Source organism: Eschscholzia californica, unplaced genomic scaffold (genome assembly GCF_041429995.1).
Source record: "Eschscholzia californica isolate CP2 unplaced genomic scaffold, dmEscCali1.0.p SCAF_1, whole genome shotgun sequence".
NCBI lineage: Eukaryota > Viridiplantae > Streptophyta > Magnoliopsida > Ranunculales > Papaveraceae > Eschscholzia > Eschscholzia californica.
In genome coordinates this window covers 1,582,524-1,596,104 of record NW_028238198.1, presented here as the reverse complement: position 1 = coordinate 1,596,104, position 13,581 = coordinate 1,582,524, and the positions used below count along the sequence as shown (strand labels likewise).

At 36.2% G+C, this 13,581-nt stretch overlaps 2 protein-coding genes and 1 non-coding gene across 3 annotated transcripts; 2 read left to right on the top strand and 1 right to left on the bottom strand.

Annotated features, from left to right (window-relative positions):
- Positions 1–2,891: 2,891 nt before the first annotated feature.
- On the top strand, positions 2,892–6,747 carry LOC147563042 (protease Do-like 9). The gene is made up of 10 exons (XM_086633780.1): positions 2,892–3,538; positions 4,229–4,428; positions 4,524–4,704; positions 4,805–4,996; positions 5,389–5,618; positions 5,766–5,861; positions 5,966–6,016; positions 6,111–6,215; positions 6,302–6,419; positions 6,533–6,747. The coding sequence occupies exons 1-9, from the start codon at positions 3,106–3,108 to the stop codon at positions 6,398–6,400; spliced, it is 1,587 nt and encodes a 528-aa protein (XP_086489906.1). The 5' UTR covers positions 2,892–3,105; the 3' UTR covers positions 6,401–6,419; positions 6,533–6,747.
- Positions 6,748–6,884: 137 nt separating this feature from the next.
- Positions 6,885–6,956, top strand: TRNAD-GUC (transfer RNA aspartic acid (anticodon GUC)). Its single transcript has one exon. It is a non-coding gene; the product is annotated as a tRNA-Asp (tRNA).
- Position 6,957: 1 nt separating this feature from the next.
- On the bottom strand, positions 6,958–9,677 carry LOC147563040 (WAT1-related protein At4g15540-like). The gene is made up of 7 exons (XM_086633804.1): positions 9,210–9,677; positions 9,064–9,126; positions 8,861–8,977; positions 8,533–8,767; positions 7,984–8,142; positions 7,724–7,875; positions 6,958–7,402 (listed from the first exon to the last, which is right to left on the bottom strand). The coding sequence occupies exons 1-7, from the start codon at positions 9,416–9,418 to the stop codon at positions 7,237–7,239; spliced, it is 1,101 nt and encodes a 366-aa protein (XP_086489930.1). The 5' UTR covers positions 9,419–9,677; the 3' UTR covers positions 6,958–7,236.
- Positions 9,678–13,581: the final 3,904 nt, after the last annotated feature.

Below are 13,581 nucleotides of genomic sequence, written 5' to 3'. Positions count from 1 at the left end.
GCCGTTGGATCCCTTCCACTGATTCCTACTGCTACATCTCTCGTAATTGTTGTCCCCAAAAGTTTGTATAAATTACCGTAACGAGTACCTCTCATTACCACCAAAGAACCCTTAACGACTTTTATGGAGCCATTCTCTATAATTATCTTACAGTCGTTTCGCTCCAACACACCAAGGGAAATTAGATTTTTCCACAAATCGGGTATGTGTCTTACGTCCGTCAATGTTCTCACCACTCCATCGTGCATCTTGATACGTATTGTTCCGAGTCCCACAGTTTTACATGTACTATCATCACCCAGTATAACTGTACCACCATCTATACTCCTATAGGTTGTAAACCACTCCCTATTTGGACACATATGGTGTGACGCCCCTGAATCAAGCATCCACTTATCGGAGATCTTCTCAGACACCTCTGTCACCGAGAAACATTCGTCCGCCTCTTCTGACACATATCCCTCCTCTTGCATCTCCTTTTTCTCCTTATAGCCTTCGTTCTTTTGCTTCAACTTTCTCTTTGGACAAGCCGCTTTAAAGTGGCCAAGCTCACCACAACTAAAGCACGTTTTCTTGAAAGAGCCTCTAGATTTGGATCTAGATTTCCCGCCCTTTCCCTTTCCCCTTTCATTACTCCTCCCCCTCGTTACAAACAACCCTTGTGCTTGATCCTTGTCTACTCCACCCACGTCATACCGCTAGTAGCAACCTTACGAAGGTCATCCGCTAATAACGAATTTCTCGTCTCTTCCATGCTTAGACTATCACCAACAAGCATCAAAGTTTGAACAAGGTTCTCATAGGATTTAGGTAATGAAAGTAACAATATGAGGGTTTGGTCCTCATCCTCAACCTTAACATCAATATCCTTCAAATCTGAGATAATCCTGTCAAACCTATTCACATAATCCTGAATAGAAGAACCCTCTTCCATTCTACATGTGAATAATTTGGATTTTAAGTAGACCTGATTCGTTAAAGTTTTCGTCATGAAATTGCTTTCTAGTTTTAACCACACACTCGCCGCCGTTGTTTCTCCGTCTACTAGGAACGCCACGTCCCTCTCAAGACACAACATAATAGTGGCCCGTGCTTCGAGATCTAACTCCACCCAATCCTCATCTGACATATCTCCTGGTTTCTTTCCCGTCAACGTCTTGTGTAATTTCTGCGAGATTAGTAGATTCTTCATCTGCAACCGCCAATAAGAAAAATCGTTTTTCCCATTGAACTTCTCTATCTCATATTTCCCTGCTTTGACCGTACCACTTCTCGATCCCATCTTCTTCTTCGTTCAATCTCAAACAAGGCTCTGGTACCAATTGTTGTAACTAAAAGTCGCGGAAACTATCGAACCTTTCCTAGAAATTGATCCGATTATGAAGATTAATCGAAAAGCTATGCCAAAACTAAATATGCGAACAGAATTAACGAGGTTCGGCTTTAAAGCCTACGTCCTCGGGCGAACAAGAAATCTTTATTGAAGGATAGATGAAGACGACTCACACAACCCGCAAGTTCGTCCCAAGATGGTACCGTATAGAATTTAACCTTCTATACTAGATCTTCGACAACCGAGAAATTAAACACCGCTCAAAACTATGAACAAAAAATCTCTCTAGCTCTCTCTAAAGAAGAGTTGTTGAGTTGTTTGTTGATGTGTTTTTTATTGGACTCAAGACCCCCTATTTATATAATAATATAAGCCGACATATTGAATCCAATTTGAATCAATTTAGAAACCAAACTAAACCGCCACAATCAATCTCTCTAACTTGCTCTCTCTCTAGCTCTCTCTAAAGAAGAGTTGTTGAGTTATTTGTTGATGTGTTTTTTATTGGACTCAAGACCCCCTATTTATATAATAATATAAGCCGACATATTGAATCCAATTTGAATCAATTTAGAAACCAAACTAAACCGCCTTGGCATAGCTTTTGGAAACTGCCTCAATTCAAACCAAAACTGCCACAAGCATCCATGAAACCGCCACAAGCAAACCGCCCCTATCCATGGCCATGAAACGCCTCTTACTCTTACAATTCTCCACCTCGTACAGAATTTGATATGCTTCAAATTTTGGACGAACCAGGATACTCCTTGTAAGATATATCTGCTTCTTGTAACTTCATCCGACTGCACCATATGACCATGGCTGCCTACGTACCTTTTTACAGGATCAAGCCTACCGTAGTTCTACTAACCCTTCACATTTGGTTTCCAAAACTGCCTCCAATTGATTTCACCAAACCGCCTCTCTTCCAAGCCATGAAACCGCCTCAATCCAAGTCATGAAACCGCCACTTACAACTTCAATCTGATCAGAGTTAAACATTATCTATTGATAACTGCTAAAATTTGGAGTATTAGATAGTATCAAAACTAAAGACGGCTCAGTCTCCAAAGGTGAGAGATTAAGACAATCTCACATTACTTTCGAGCGTCTGGACATTAGACTATAGAAGCGTGTTCAAACTTAATAAGCATAGATGTCTTTTGACCCGAATCATAATTGAAGAAAATAAACTATTATTTGGTCGAAACGAAAGTGGTTCGAATGACCCAAACAAAACAAATTGATGATATCGTGCTGACTCATTAACAAAATTTGCCAAGTAGGAGGAACATTTTGGGTCAAGTAGCATAGTTGAGAAAGTGAAGAATCCTACGTGGACAACCACCCAGAAGAAAAGAAGAAAGACGACATAAGAGTGGCTGTCAGTGGATGAGTTGACGATGACTTGGACTCAAGTAGAATCATGATACAGTACATCTCGGATTACTCTACTAACTCGCACAACTGTCAGATCTAATTCATCTACCACTAAAAAAAACTCAAAAGTATTCCAATCCAACGGTGATATCAAGAGTCAAATATGGAGTTCCCAGATATTGGAGTGGTTGACTTGATGGAATTAAAATTGACTCCTGAGCACTTGCTAGTTCACACATAGAAGAAAGTTAAAGCATTTATGATCGAATCAGGGATTTGGGTTTTCATTTTCACTGTGAAACTGAACTAGGGTGGTCTTTAATTTGATCTCTTACTGTTTAGTTTCTTAGAATTTCGATTACCCAATTTTGAGTTCCTTCAAAAGGGTAGCCATGGATGAAGTTAATTTTTCAATTAGTAAACTACAGATCTCGAATTCTGATTCAAAAGAACTTGTAAAGAAAGTACCATCTAGATCAAGAAGTTTTGGGTATAAGAATCCGATTGATAGTAATGGTGAATATTATGGAGTTTCAGCTGCTGGATCACCAAGATTAAGTAGTGGAAGTGGAAGAGAAAAGGTGGTACCTTTAATGGATGCTGTTGTTAAAGTATTCTGTGTTCATACTTCACCTAATTTTTCACTTCCATGGCAAAGAAAGAGACAGAGAAGTTCGAGTAGTACTGGTTTTATAATTGGGGGAAGAAGAGTCTTGACTAATGCCCATTCAGTTGAGCATTATACACAAGTCAAGCTCAAGAAACGTGGCTCTGATGTCAAGTACTTGGCTACTGTCTTAGCTATTGGAACTGAGTGTGATATGGGTAACTCTCTTTCTCTTTTTCTCTATAGATTCTCTCTCTACATTTAAGTGTATGTGATGAAAAATTGAAGTGTTAGACTACTTAGATTGGAGTGCTAGACTACTTCTATTCAATGCTCTTCCCCTAAACTCATACCATCCGTAACGCATCAAGTCTTAGCAGTTATCGATACTGACTCTATTTTTGAAGTCCAAGCCTAGGCCCAACGGGTGCGGTATTTTGTTCTTGGCTAAAGCTTCATGAAAGCACCCACAAGGGCTCCATAGTTACTAAGCTTGATAAGTGAGAGTAGTCCCACATGGACTAAACAAGAGTTTTGCAAGTGAAGGTTTAAGTTAGGGTATAGTTTTGAGTTGGAAGCTTACAAACTTAATTATTATTTGGTTTAAATTGGTAGATTTTCAGAAAATTAGGTAACCTATACTAATGGATTTCCATCATTAACAAGCTTGAGTCTCTGTGTTTGTGTTTGTGCTAGTTATTACATAATATGTAGTTGGTTGATGGGCGGTCTATAAGGTGGATGGAAGACACATAGAAAGATAAGAAAACAATGCAAAGTTAGAAATTTCAAATTTAAAGGGATAATTAGAAGTTTATATTTAGATTCACATAGATCAAATTCAAGTACCCAAACTAGTTTATTTTTCGATGATTTTGACGGCCAAATTGTTCTTTGTGATTCGGCAGCATTGTTGACAGTGAAAGATGATGAGTTTTGGGAAGGAGTTTCACCTGTCGAATTCGGGTCATTACCTGCACTCCAAGATGCTGTAACTGTTGTGGGTTACCCAATCGGAGGAGATACAATTTCTGTAACAAGTGGTGTTGTTTCGCGTATGGAGATGTTGTCATATGCCCATGGATCAAATGAACTATTGGGTTTGCAGGTACACCATCAAACGCCAACAATACAATATCTCATTTTTTTTATGTTATTATCCTATATATATATAGGTTTTCGTCCATATGGTTGCTTTTATAGATTGATGCTGCTATAAATCCCGGAAACTCCGGTGGGCCTGCTTTCAACGATAAAGGAAACTGCGTGGGTATCGCATTTCAGTCCCTAAAAGACGAAAATGCTGAGAATATCGGTTATCTTATACCAACGACTGTCGTTAACCACTTCATTGAGGATTATGAGAAGAAAGAGGAATATACGGGTACTTTTGAAGTTTATTCTTCTATATTCTTGTCATCCTTCTAGTCTTCTATGTGTTCAAAGTTCCTTCTAAACTCTAAGCAATTCTCATGTCATTCCAGGTTTCCCAACTCTTGGGGTTGAGTGGCAGAAGATGGAAAATCCTGATATGCGGTTAGCAATGGGGATGGGACCAGATCAGAAGGGCGTTCGTATTAAAAGAATTGAGCCAACTTCGCCAGAATTTCAGTTCCTGAAACCATCTGATGTGCTCATCAGCTTTGATGGAATTGATATTGCTAACGATGGAACAGGCAAGCAACTTGGATTTTCTTAGAGAACTACTAAACTTGTTAGATTAATCTGTAGAAAGACATGACAAATTAGCTATATCTTTTGGTAGCTTTAGCTTGACACTAATACGACATTTTCAAGTAATGACCCATACCCCAACAGTTACCGATATATTCCTCGCTTTTACGACCCAGGCCTAAGGGGTGCATGGTTTATATCTTGGCAAATGCTTCACGAGCCTCACCCAAAAGGGGTCGACACTTACTAAGCTTGAGCTCCCACCTATAGCCTAGTATCTAGACACTTCCCAGACAATGTTGGATACTACAACGACATCCTGCAATAGGAACTTTGATGCTTCACGTATCTCTCGATGCTCCATTAGTCATATTTGTCCATTTTGTGTTTTCAGTCCCGTTTAGGCACGGAGAGCGAATTGGTTTCAATTATCTTGTTTCTCAGAGATATACCGGAGATGACGCTGTAATTAAAGTTCTTCGCAACTCCGAGATTTTAGAGTTCAATATAAAATTAGCAACGCGAAAACAACTCATGTCGCCAAATATAACGGGAACACCTCCTTATTATATCATTGCCGGTTTAGTCTTCACTGCTGTATCTGTTCCATATCTTCGTTCCGAGGTGAGTACATTTTTTTTCTTATCAAAATCGTCAAAAGATATGATATAGAGGAATAGTCCTTTCAATAGAAGTTTTTATCTTCAGTTACTATACCTTTCGAGTACTTTTTTGTGACTAAGTTTACGTGTTTCTTACTCGGGTTATTAGTATGATACACAAGAGGATACACCAGTTAAACTGTTGGCAAAATACTTTTATGCAATGGCACAATCAGAAGATGAACAACTAGTGGTGATATCTCAGGTGTTTTCTTCATTTCATTTTGGCCTTTTTATCCTATATCCTTGTCTTCTCAATTCGGTCTTAGTGATTGATCTTGTTAAAAAATGTGTGGGTGTTTTGTGTAGGTTCTTGCAGCTGATATAAACATCGGATACGAAGACATTGTTAACACGCAGGTGACAATTGAAATAACAACTCATTTAGTTCTCTATTGTCTCCACTATCGTCGGGTTAGTTTGTGAGAGGGTTTTGTTATGCGAACTTGTTTAGGTTCTCGCTTTCAATGGTAAACCAATAAAGAATCTCAAGGAACTGGTGTCAATGGTGGAGGAATGTGATGATGGATTTTTGAATTTTGAATTGGACTACCAGAAGGTCCCTCTCTCTCGCTCTCTCGGTTTGTCTGTTTGTCTATCTGTCTGTTTGTCTTATGGTCTATCGTTTTTTGTTTGAATGAGCAGATAGTGATACTACAAACCAAGAAAGCAAAAGCAGCAACACTAGATATACTTACAACTCATTGTATACCTTCATCGATGTCTGATGATCTCATGACATGAAACATCAACAAGATTAAAGGTACCAAAAATCACCTCATGAGTCCTAAACCCACCTCTCTTCTTTAATTCTATTATCTTGATCTTATTTATGTACTCAATTCATATACTCCTATTTGTGCTTCTTTTTTGCAGAATTTTTGAAGTTGAGTAACATATTTGGATACTTCTACTCCCATTTTTTTCCTTTGCAACAAAAGTAGAAGATTGTTAAGTTATGCTTGGTTGTATTTAGTTATGGTAATAAAAGTCTATTACGAACAACGAGTTCCTCTCTGGTGTTGTGTATAATTTAAAGCTAATTAAGATTGTTCGATAAAGAATGAAATATGTAACTTCTTGTGGTGCAATTCTTACTATTTCTAGTAGTTGGATCATATATCAATTTAAATAGACAAACTCATTAGAATAACTAGGTCTTTCTACACTATCCTAATTTCTATATTAATGACTTAATTAGGGAATAACTATATCAATCAACAATCAAGTCGTTGTAGTATAGTGGTAAGTATTCCCGCCTGTCACGCGGGTGACCCGGGTTCGATCCCCGGCAGCGGCGCTTTATTTTTTTAACCCTTTTTTTCATTATACTAACTTTCAACTGAGTCAAGGTTATGAGTTGACTCCAAACTTGGCCTGGTTATTGGTGAGGGTCTTTTTGGCTTTATGGAGACCAATTCATTTTTTCAATCTAACCAATGTTTTATAGATACAAAAGAAGTTAACATAGGTGTAATCATAACATATAGGTGTACAAGACAAGTGCACATAAGACGTATGTATATACAAAGCGGCCAACAACAGGTAGTTGAATTGGTAGTGCATTATCGAGACAATCACTATGCGATGACGTCGTTGCCTTGTAAGAGAGGGGCATTATGTGTCGATGATCCCAAACTATCCACTCTATCATCAACGTACTCTTCAACGATCACCTTCCCTTCTTTGGCCTTCCCCCACATCACAGCATAAAACCCTGTAGTAATTATTACAGCTCCTACCACACTGTTCAAAAAATTAACCCACTGAATCAGATACAAAAAAAAAATTAGAATTTGTGGCGCTCATGTTCTCTCCTAGTACAAAATCGACTCCAGTCAAGTTTGAGAATGTTTGTTTCTGTCTGACTCATCTGCATGGCAAACTTTAATTGATTTTGGGTCTATTCGAGTCAAACATAAAATAGTTCCTAACTGAGAGATTTAAGTCTGAAATATTTTGAAATGAGTATTGTGCATATGACCACGATAACTCAAATATAAACGACTCGGGCTCACAAATATTTTGAAATGACTATAAAAGAGATAAATCTAATCAATTTTGTACCTTCCAATATGAAGAGTGTCACCAAGAAAGGTAACACTAGTAAAAACTGCAAAGACAATCCCCATTGGTCTGAACATGGCTACATAAACAGGACCCTTCTTCTGCAATCCCCAAGTATGAACATTTGTTCGGATTGCTGACCCAAACACTGCCTAAACCCATTAAAGAAAAAAAAACCAAAATTAGACAATGGAGTTTTAATCAACCCAAATGGGTCAAATTCATCAATTTTGCATAGTTCAAATACATGATAAACTTACTGCATATATAATGGCAATCAGATCCAGACCAGATGTTGGTTTCCAAGCATTTGGGTCATTTTCTGCAATCAAAGAGATTATTGCACTTTGGATAGTCCCAAACAAAGTAGAGTAGAAGACTATTGTGATCTTTGAGGGATACTCCTTTATAGTTGCTGTCTATGTAAACAAACATAAGTTATAATTCAGAATCTACTTCGAGCTTTTTTTTGTAACGTAATTTACTTCGAGCTTTTGTCGAAGAACAAAAATGGTTGCTTTGTCGACTTACTTGATTTTGAGTTAGATACTCACAAACGTAATAAAAGATTCAAACTCAACTTGTAAGGTAGGTAGGATTCGTTTTTTCAAGTCTGGATATGAAATCGGATTATAAGTCTAAATGGACTTGAGTCAAATATCATAACGTTTGTTTTTATCTGACTCATAATGTTTGACTCGTCTGAGTAGCTGATTTAAGTCAGACGAGTCAGAACCAAACGATGAGCAAAAAAACGAAGACGGCCTTAATTTTTTATTAAATGAATATAGATATGTGTATTTGAGTACCTGAATAATGTTCCAAACGGCACTTGAGATACAAATCAATGAAAGGCAAATACCACCAAGAACCCAATTTGATTGATTTGAAGATGAGAGAAGTTGATGATCATCAATGGTGGTAGCCCTAAATATGATTGGAGGTCCTTTATAGAGAGTAACAATGAATGCCCCAGAGATTGAAACTATGGTTCCCAATGATTTAGCTTGACTACTTTGAATTCTCAAGTCTAATTCTTCCATTCTAAATTCACACAAAATATTGAAAATCAGAGGAGATTAAACCAGATAGATAATACTACTAATCAAATTAAAATTAGGGTTTATGAAGTAGTACCTGAAAATGATAGCAAGAATGAAGGTAAAAGCAGGGATGAGATTTATAAGAGCAGAATAAAGAGTTGGGGAGCTATATCTAACACCAATAAAGGCAACTACTTGTCCAAACCCTATCCTAAATAACCAAGAAAAAACCCAGAATTAAAATGAGAAATTGAAATAAATTAATGAACTTTTATCACTGTAAATTACTTGTCTTACGCAATTAAACCAAGGAGGAAGAAGATAGAGAGATGGGTAAAGGTTAGTGGTGGTTGCCTTCTTCTGAAAAACAAAATACAACTAGGGTTTAGTTTAGATTTTGAAGAGACAAAAAGGGTTTTTAGAGAGAGAAAGAGAGAGAGTACCTGTGATGAAAGAGGAGAGGAGGGAAGAGAAGAAGAGTACCAAGGGCATTATAATAGACAACATAGACAAAAGGGCTCATTCCTTGAGTCATGGCAGCTTTACTAAGTGTGTTAATACCAACATCAGTGAATTCCACCATTGACATACCTACAAATGGAACTACTACCTCCCATAGATAAGACCCTCTTCTCTCTCTTCCAATCTCCATGAATTTCTTATCTTCTCTGTTTTCTCTACCTCTGTTTCACTACTTTTTATTTTAAAAAATCCTCTGTTTCACTACTTTGGGTGATTCAAAATTCATGATTTGGAAGACCAATTTGGGACTTTTATTTTGAACAAACAAAAATGGAAGTGTGAATAATTAGGTATTGAGGTCAAACTATTTTTAAATTGAAAAGTTGAAGTTGATATGTTAAAAAAGGAATGTTATATGCAAGTTGAGCCAATGTCACCTTATGCTCCATGAAAGTCACAATTAGTGGAGGCTTGGCTTTCATTATGTTTGGTAGTGTCTTTAAGATTTTCCTCTAGAGCTAAGGTAGTAATGGGCTTCTAGAAATTGGCTATAAGCATCCTCGAGCGACTCGACTCGGGCCCGTGGATAACCCAAGCAAGGTGGGTGCTCACTTCACTAAGCAAAGCTTGGATTTTATCGTAATTAACAATTGATAAATTACGAAGCAAAGGGAAAACCACTTACCACTACACCTCAAACAATTGGTCAACTAGTTGTCATTTATCGAAACAAATTCTTCTTCTTTTATTGTCTAACATTTACAAGAGTTGTTACGTCCAAAACACAGAACTTTAAGTACTTGTTATACTGTTCTCAATGCTTACTGGGTGAGGAAATGAAAATTTTAAAACTTGTATCTTAAAATTTGCAAGCACATATAAGAATACTCATGGAAATCAGCGTATATAAATTTTAAAAATATATATATCGTGCCTTTGGGTGGAAATAAGGCTTGCACAGGATAATGATTGGGACAGCCAATGATATAAGATTGGGCACAATTAACAATTCTCTTATTGAGTTTGTGCAATATGTCATGGAAGTTGCCACAACCACAAAACATAATGAGATAAAGGGAGATGGCTCAAAGCAAATTTATCATATTTATTTTTGTTTTGCCCACATCAAGTTTGACTTGGGTGTGTAGGCACTAAACAATGATTGGCTAAGAAGTGAAGGCAAATAATTGTGAGAGATCATTGAATTAGATGATGGCACATTGCACCCATCAAATTTTGCCCCCTATTCCTATCTATTTAGGGCTTAAACTAGTCAAAGATTAATATAAGTATGGGCAAATTTATTATTTTTCATTTCATATCTAATTTAAAATAGAAAATCAAGCATCGTTTAGCTTCTATACCAACTATGAATGAAAATGAATTTCGAATTTTCTTTTTCTTTTTCACGAGCAATGATTCTTTACCTAATTAGATTAGACTAGGTATTCATCTAATTAGATAAATTTTTAGTAACTTAATGTGAAAAGTTACTGATTTCTTAATTTAATTTGAAATATATACCTACAAACGATAGGTCCATTTTATCTTGTAAGACATTGAATTGAATTATAAACAAACCCCTTGATTGCATCTTCTTTCTTTACAATTATTTTAGTTTATCATTAGTTATTTCTTGTTTCTTCTTTAGTTTTAGTAATGGATTCCAATGTTATTTCGCTTCCGCAACAATATATTTTGCTTTACTTTCAATTCTTAACATTAATTCTGCTAAAATTCTAAGAAAATTCTCTTCGTTTTGGGATTTTCGGGAGCTAGAACTTAGTAATTAAATAAAAAGTGTATTCCCTAAGTTTGCCTAAGCAAAGGATATTGGGAAATTAGACCGTACATGTGCATGCATGTGATAGTGTGAAATGTGCATTGTGAAGTGCCCTACCACTAACCCCACCTTTGCTTGGATCTCTTACTCCACTTCCTCACTTCCACACAACAATGGCAGTCCACTCCGGAAAAGAAAAAATTAAGGTAAACTTAGGCTCTACCCATAAATTCTCGAGTAATAGGTAAGATCTATTCATACAGTAACGACATTTAATTACGAAAGTTGATCAGGTAGCTGGCCTTGTTAATCCGTCTTGAAAGAGTGGGAGCATAATTTTATGCTTCTTAAATACTATTCTCCCCCTAATGGATAACCATTTGCTACCAATGGGGAATCGCTTCTCATCTCCAATTGAGGTGGTTGGATTTCTACTCATAAAAACGGTAAATTTTAAACACAATAGAGGTCTTCTTTTAGATAGAGAATTGGACTCTTCCATTCTATCATATTCATTGGTAGTGCTCATTAATATTGTCAAAATCGCCCCCTTTCTTTTATTTAGAAATAAAAATATCAAAGTAATAATAAATAAAAAGATGGTCAAAATAGAAGCTAGTCATATGCAAGGGCAAACAAGTGCATTGATAACGTTGTAAGAACTAAATGGAATCAACCCAACTATCAATCTGTTTCAAGTAAAACTAATTGGTTATCAATGCTCTAAATCCAATGAGTCCTTGAAAAAATAATTAAGAAAACCAAGATTAGATCAATGCAAATGGGAATTAATGACACAATTTTGTGGTCCATATTTCTTTCTTTAAGCAAGAGTTTCTCTTCAACTACGAAACATGACAGCAAAACTTAGTTGATACATTTTTTTATAATGCATTTTAGATGAAAGTGGGTTAAAAGGCACACATCAGGATTTCCCATAAAAGTAATAAAAAATATAGAGATGTTTAAGAAACCAGTGAAACTTAACTATTCTTTCTTCTTTTAAATGTAATGTACTTGCGTACTTATCAATCGACTTAGGGTTTTGATCCATGTACTTTATTGACGATAATATTTTAAACCTCACAACTACTGTTGAGATTCTTTACTTGGTGAACGACATAATGTTAATTAATCTATTGACCAATTAAATGTGATGCTTTTGTGGTGTTATAAATCAGATTTAGAATACCTTAGATTACCAATTTTGATTGTCGAATCTGGATAATATACGAGGGAGGTATTTTCTTCTTTTTGATATTTTTTTTCTTATTAAGTAAAAAAATATTCTTCTTTCAAATTTAATCTGGTATAGGTGAATCTTAAATGGGCCAACGAGGCAAGGAATCCTTGAATAATCAAATACTATTAATAGTTCAACATTGATTATTATAGTATACGGAACATATGCAGTTGCATTAGCAACGGTAAGCGTTAACTTTTTGACTATCGAGTTTACAACTGACTTAGATACATAGCTAAATAAGGTTAAGATTTAATCCTAAGTTCTAATTGCTTCATAGTTGGTAATAACAAAGACAAAAACATTAAAGATTGCGCTAAATTAACTGGTTGCTTAATATATTAGTGATGTAAATCAGAATGACCCTTCAGGATAGTCTCATAGAAAAAAAAAATGTAAGTAACAAAATTATGTAGATATTTAGAGCAGTGCTAGGAGTTAAAAGTCAAAATCTATTCCTAGCCCACAAAAAAATAAACAGTCTCCAATTTCGAGTCAACTTTCCCTTTTTCTTGGTGGACTTTCTGTTCGGTTATGATGTTACCTAATGTTATAAGCGGAAACTCAAATGTTATACATCTAACACTAAGTTAGAGAATCACTTTAATTTGCTTATTTCTCATACTAGTTTGATCGCATTTTCCCGAAGGTATAGAGCTCCACTTGTGCAGTTGAGGGCTGGCTCGGATCCGAAGCGAACAAAGCGTCGCTTCGGGCCACCGGTTTATGGGGGCCACCAAAGTATTGTTTTCTTAAGGAATTCGTAAGAGGCCCATCGATAAAAGAAACACAACAAAGGCCACCATGTATCAAATCTTTTTAGTAAAAAAGGGCCACAAAAATATATTGATTAATAATTATAGAAGTGGGTACTTCTCAATTCCTTTCGACTTAAGAACGTCAAATCTCTTATTCGTTACACGGAGGGGTTGGGGGCTACTTCTCAATTCCTTTCGACTTTTGTGGGGGTTGAGGGGAGGCTATAGCCTACCCTCGCCCTCACATAGATCCGCCACTGACTCGACATATTTTCTAAACTGAAAGTGTTGAAGCATCTTTTATCGATCATAAGACCAAGTGAAGTACTAAATTTTTGAAAGATATGAGATCAGGTTCTTACCGTAATACATGGGTTTTCCTACAAAAATTTGTTAAAGATACGAGATTATTGTTGCCTCTGTAGAAAGAAGTTTTTCTAAGTTAAAGTCAATTAAGTCTTATATTCAGTCTAATATGTCACAAAAAATGTTAAATGGATTAGCTATATCATCTATTGAGAAGGATATGGCCGACAAATTCATCTAAAAGTGTAAGAAGAACAAAATTC

Excerpts from the sequence above, each read along its gene's own strand:
- LOC147563042 (XM_086633780.1), top strand. The coding sequence starts at position 3,106 with ATGGATGAAGTTAATTTTTCAATTAGTAAACTACAGATCTCGAATTCT. Across the intron at positions 4,429-4,523 it reads ATGAACTATTGGGTTTGCAG|ATTGATGCTGCTATAAATCC; the intron begins GTACACCATCAA and ends TTGCTTTTATAG. Across the intron at positions 6,017-6,110 it reads AAGACATTGTTAACACGCAG|GTTCTCGCTTTCAATGGTAA; the intron begins GTGACAATTGAA and ends GAACTTGTTTAG.
- LOC147563040 (XM_086633804.1), bottom strand. The coding sequence starts at position 9,418 with ATGGAGATTGGAAGAGAGAGAAGAGGGTCTTATCTATGGGAGGTAGTA. Across the intron at positions 8,143-8,532 it reads CCGTTTGGAACATTATTCAG|ACAGCAACTATAAAGGAGTA; the intron begins GTACTCAAATAC and ends TTGTTTACATAG. Across the intron at positions 7,876-7,983 it reads TGATTGCCATTATATATGCA|GCAGTGTTTGGGTCAGCAAT; the intron begins GTAAGTTTATCA and ends TAATGGGTTTAG.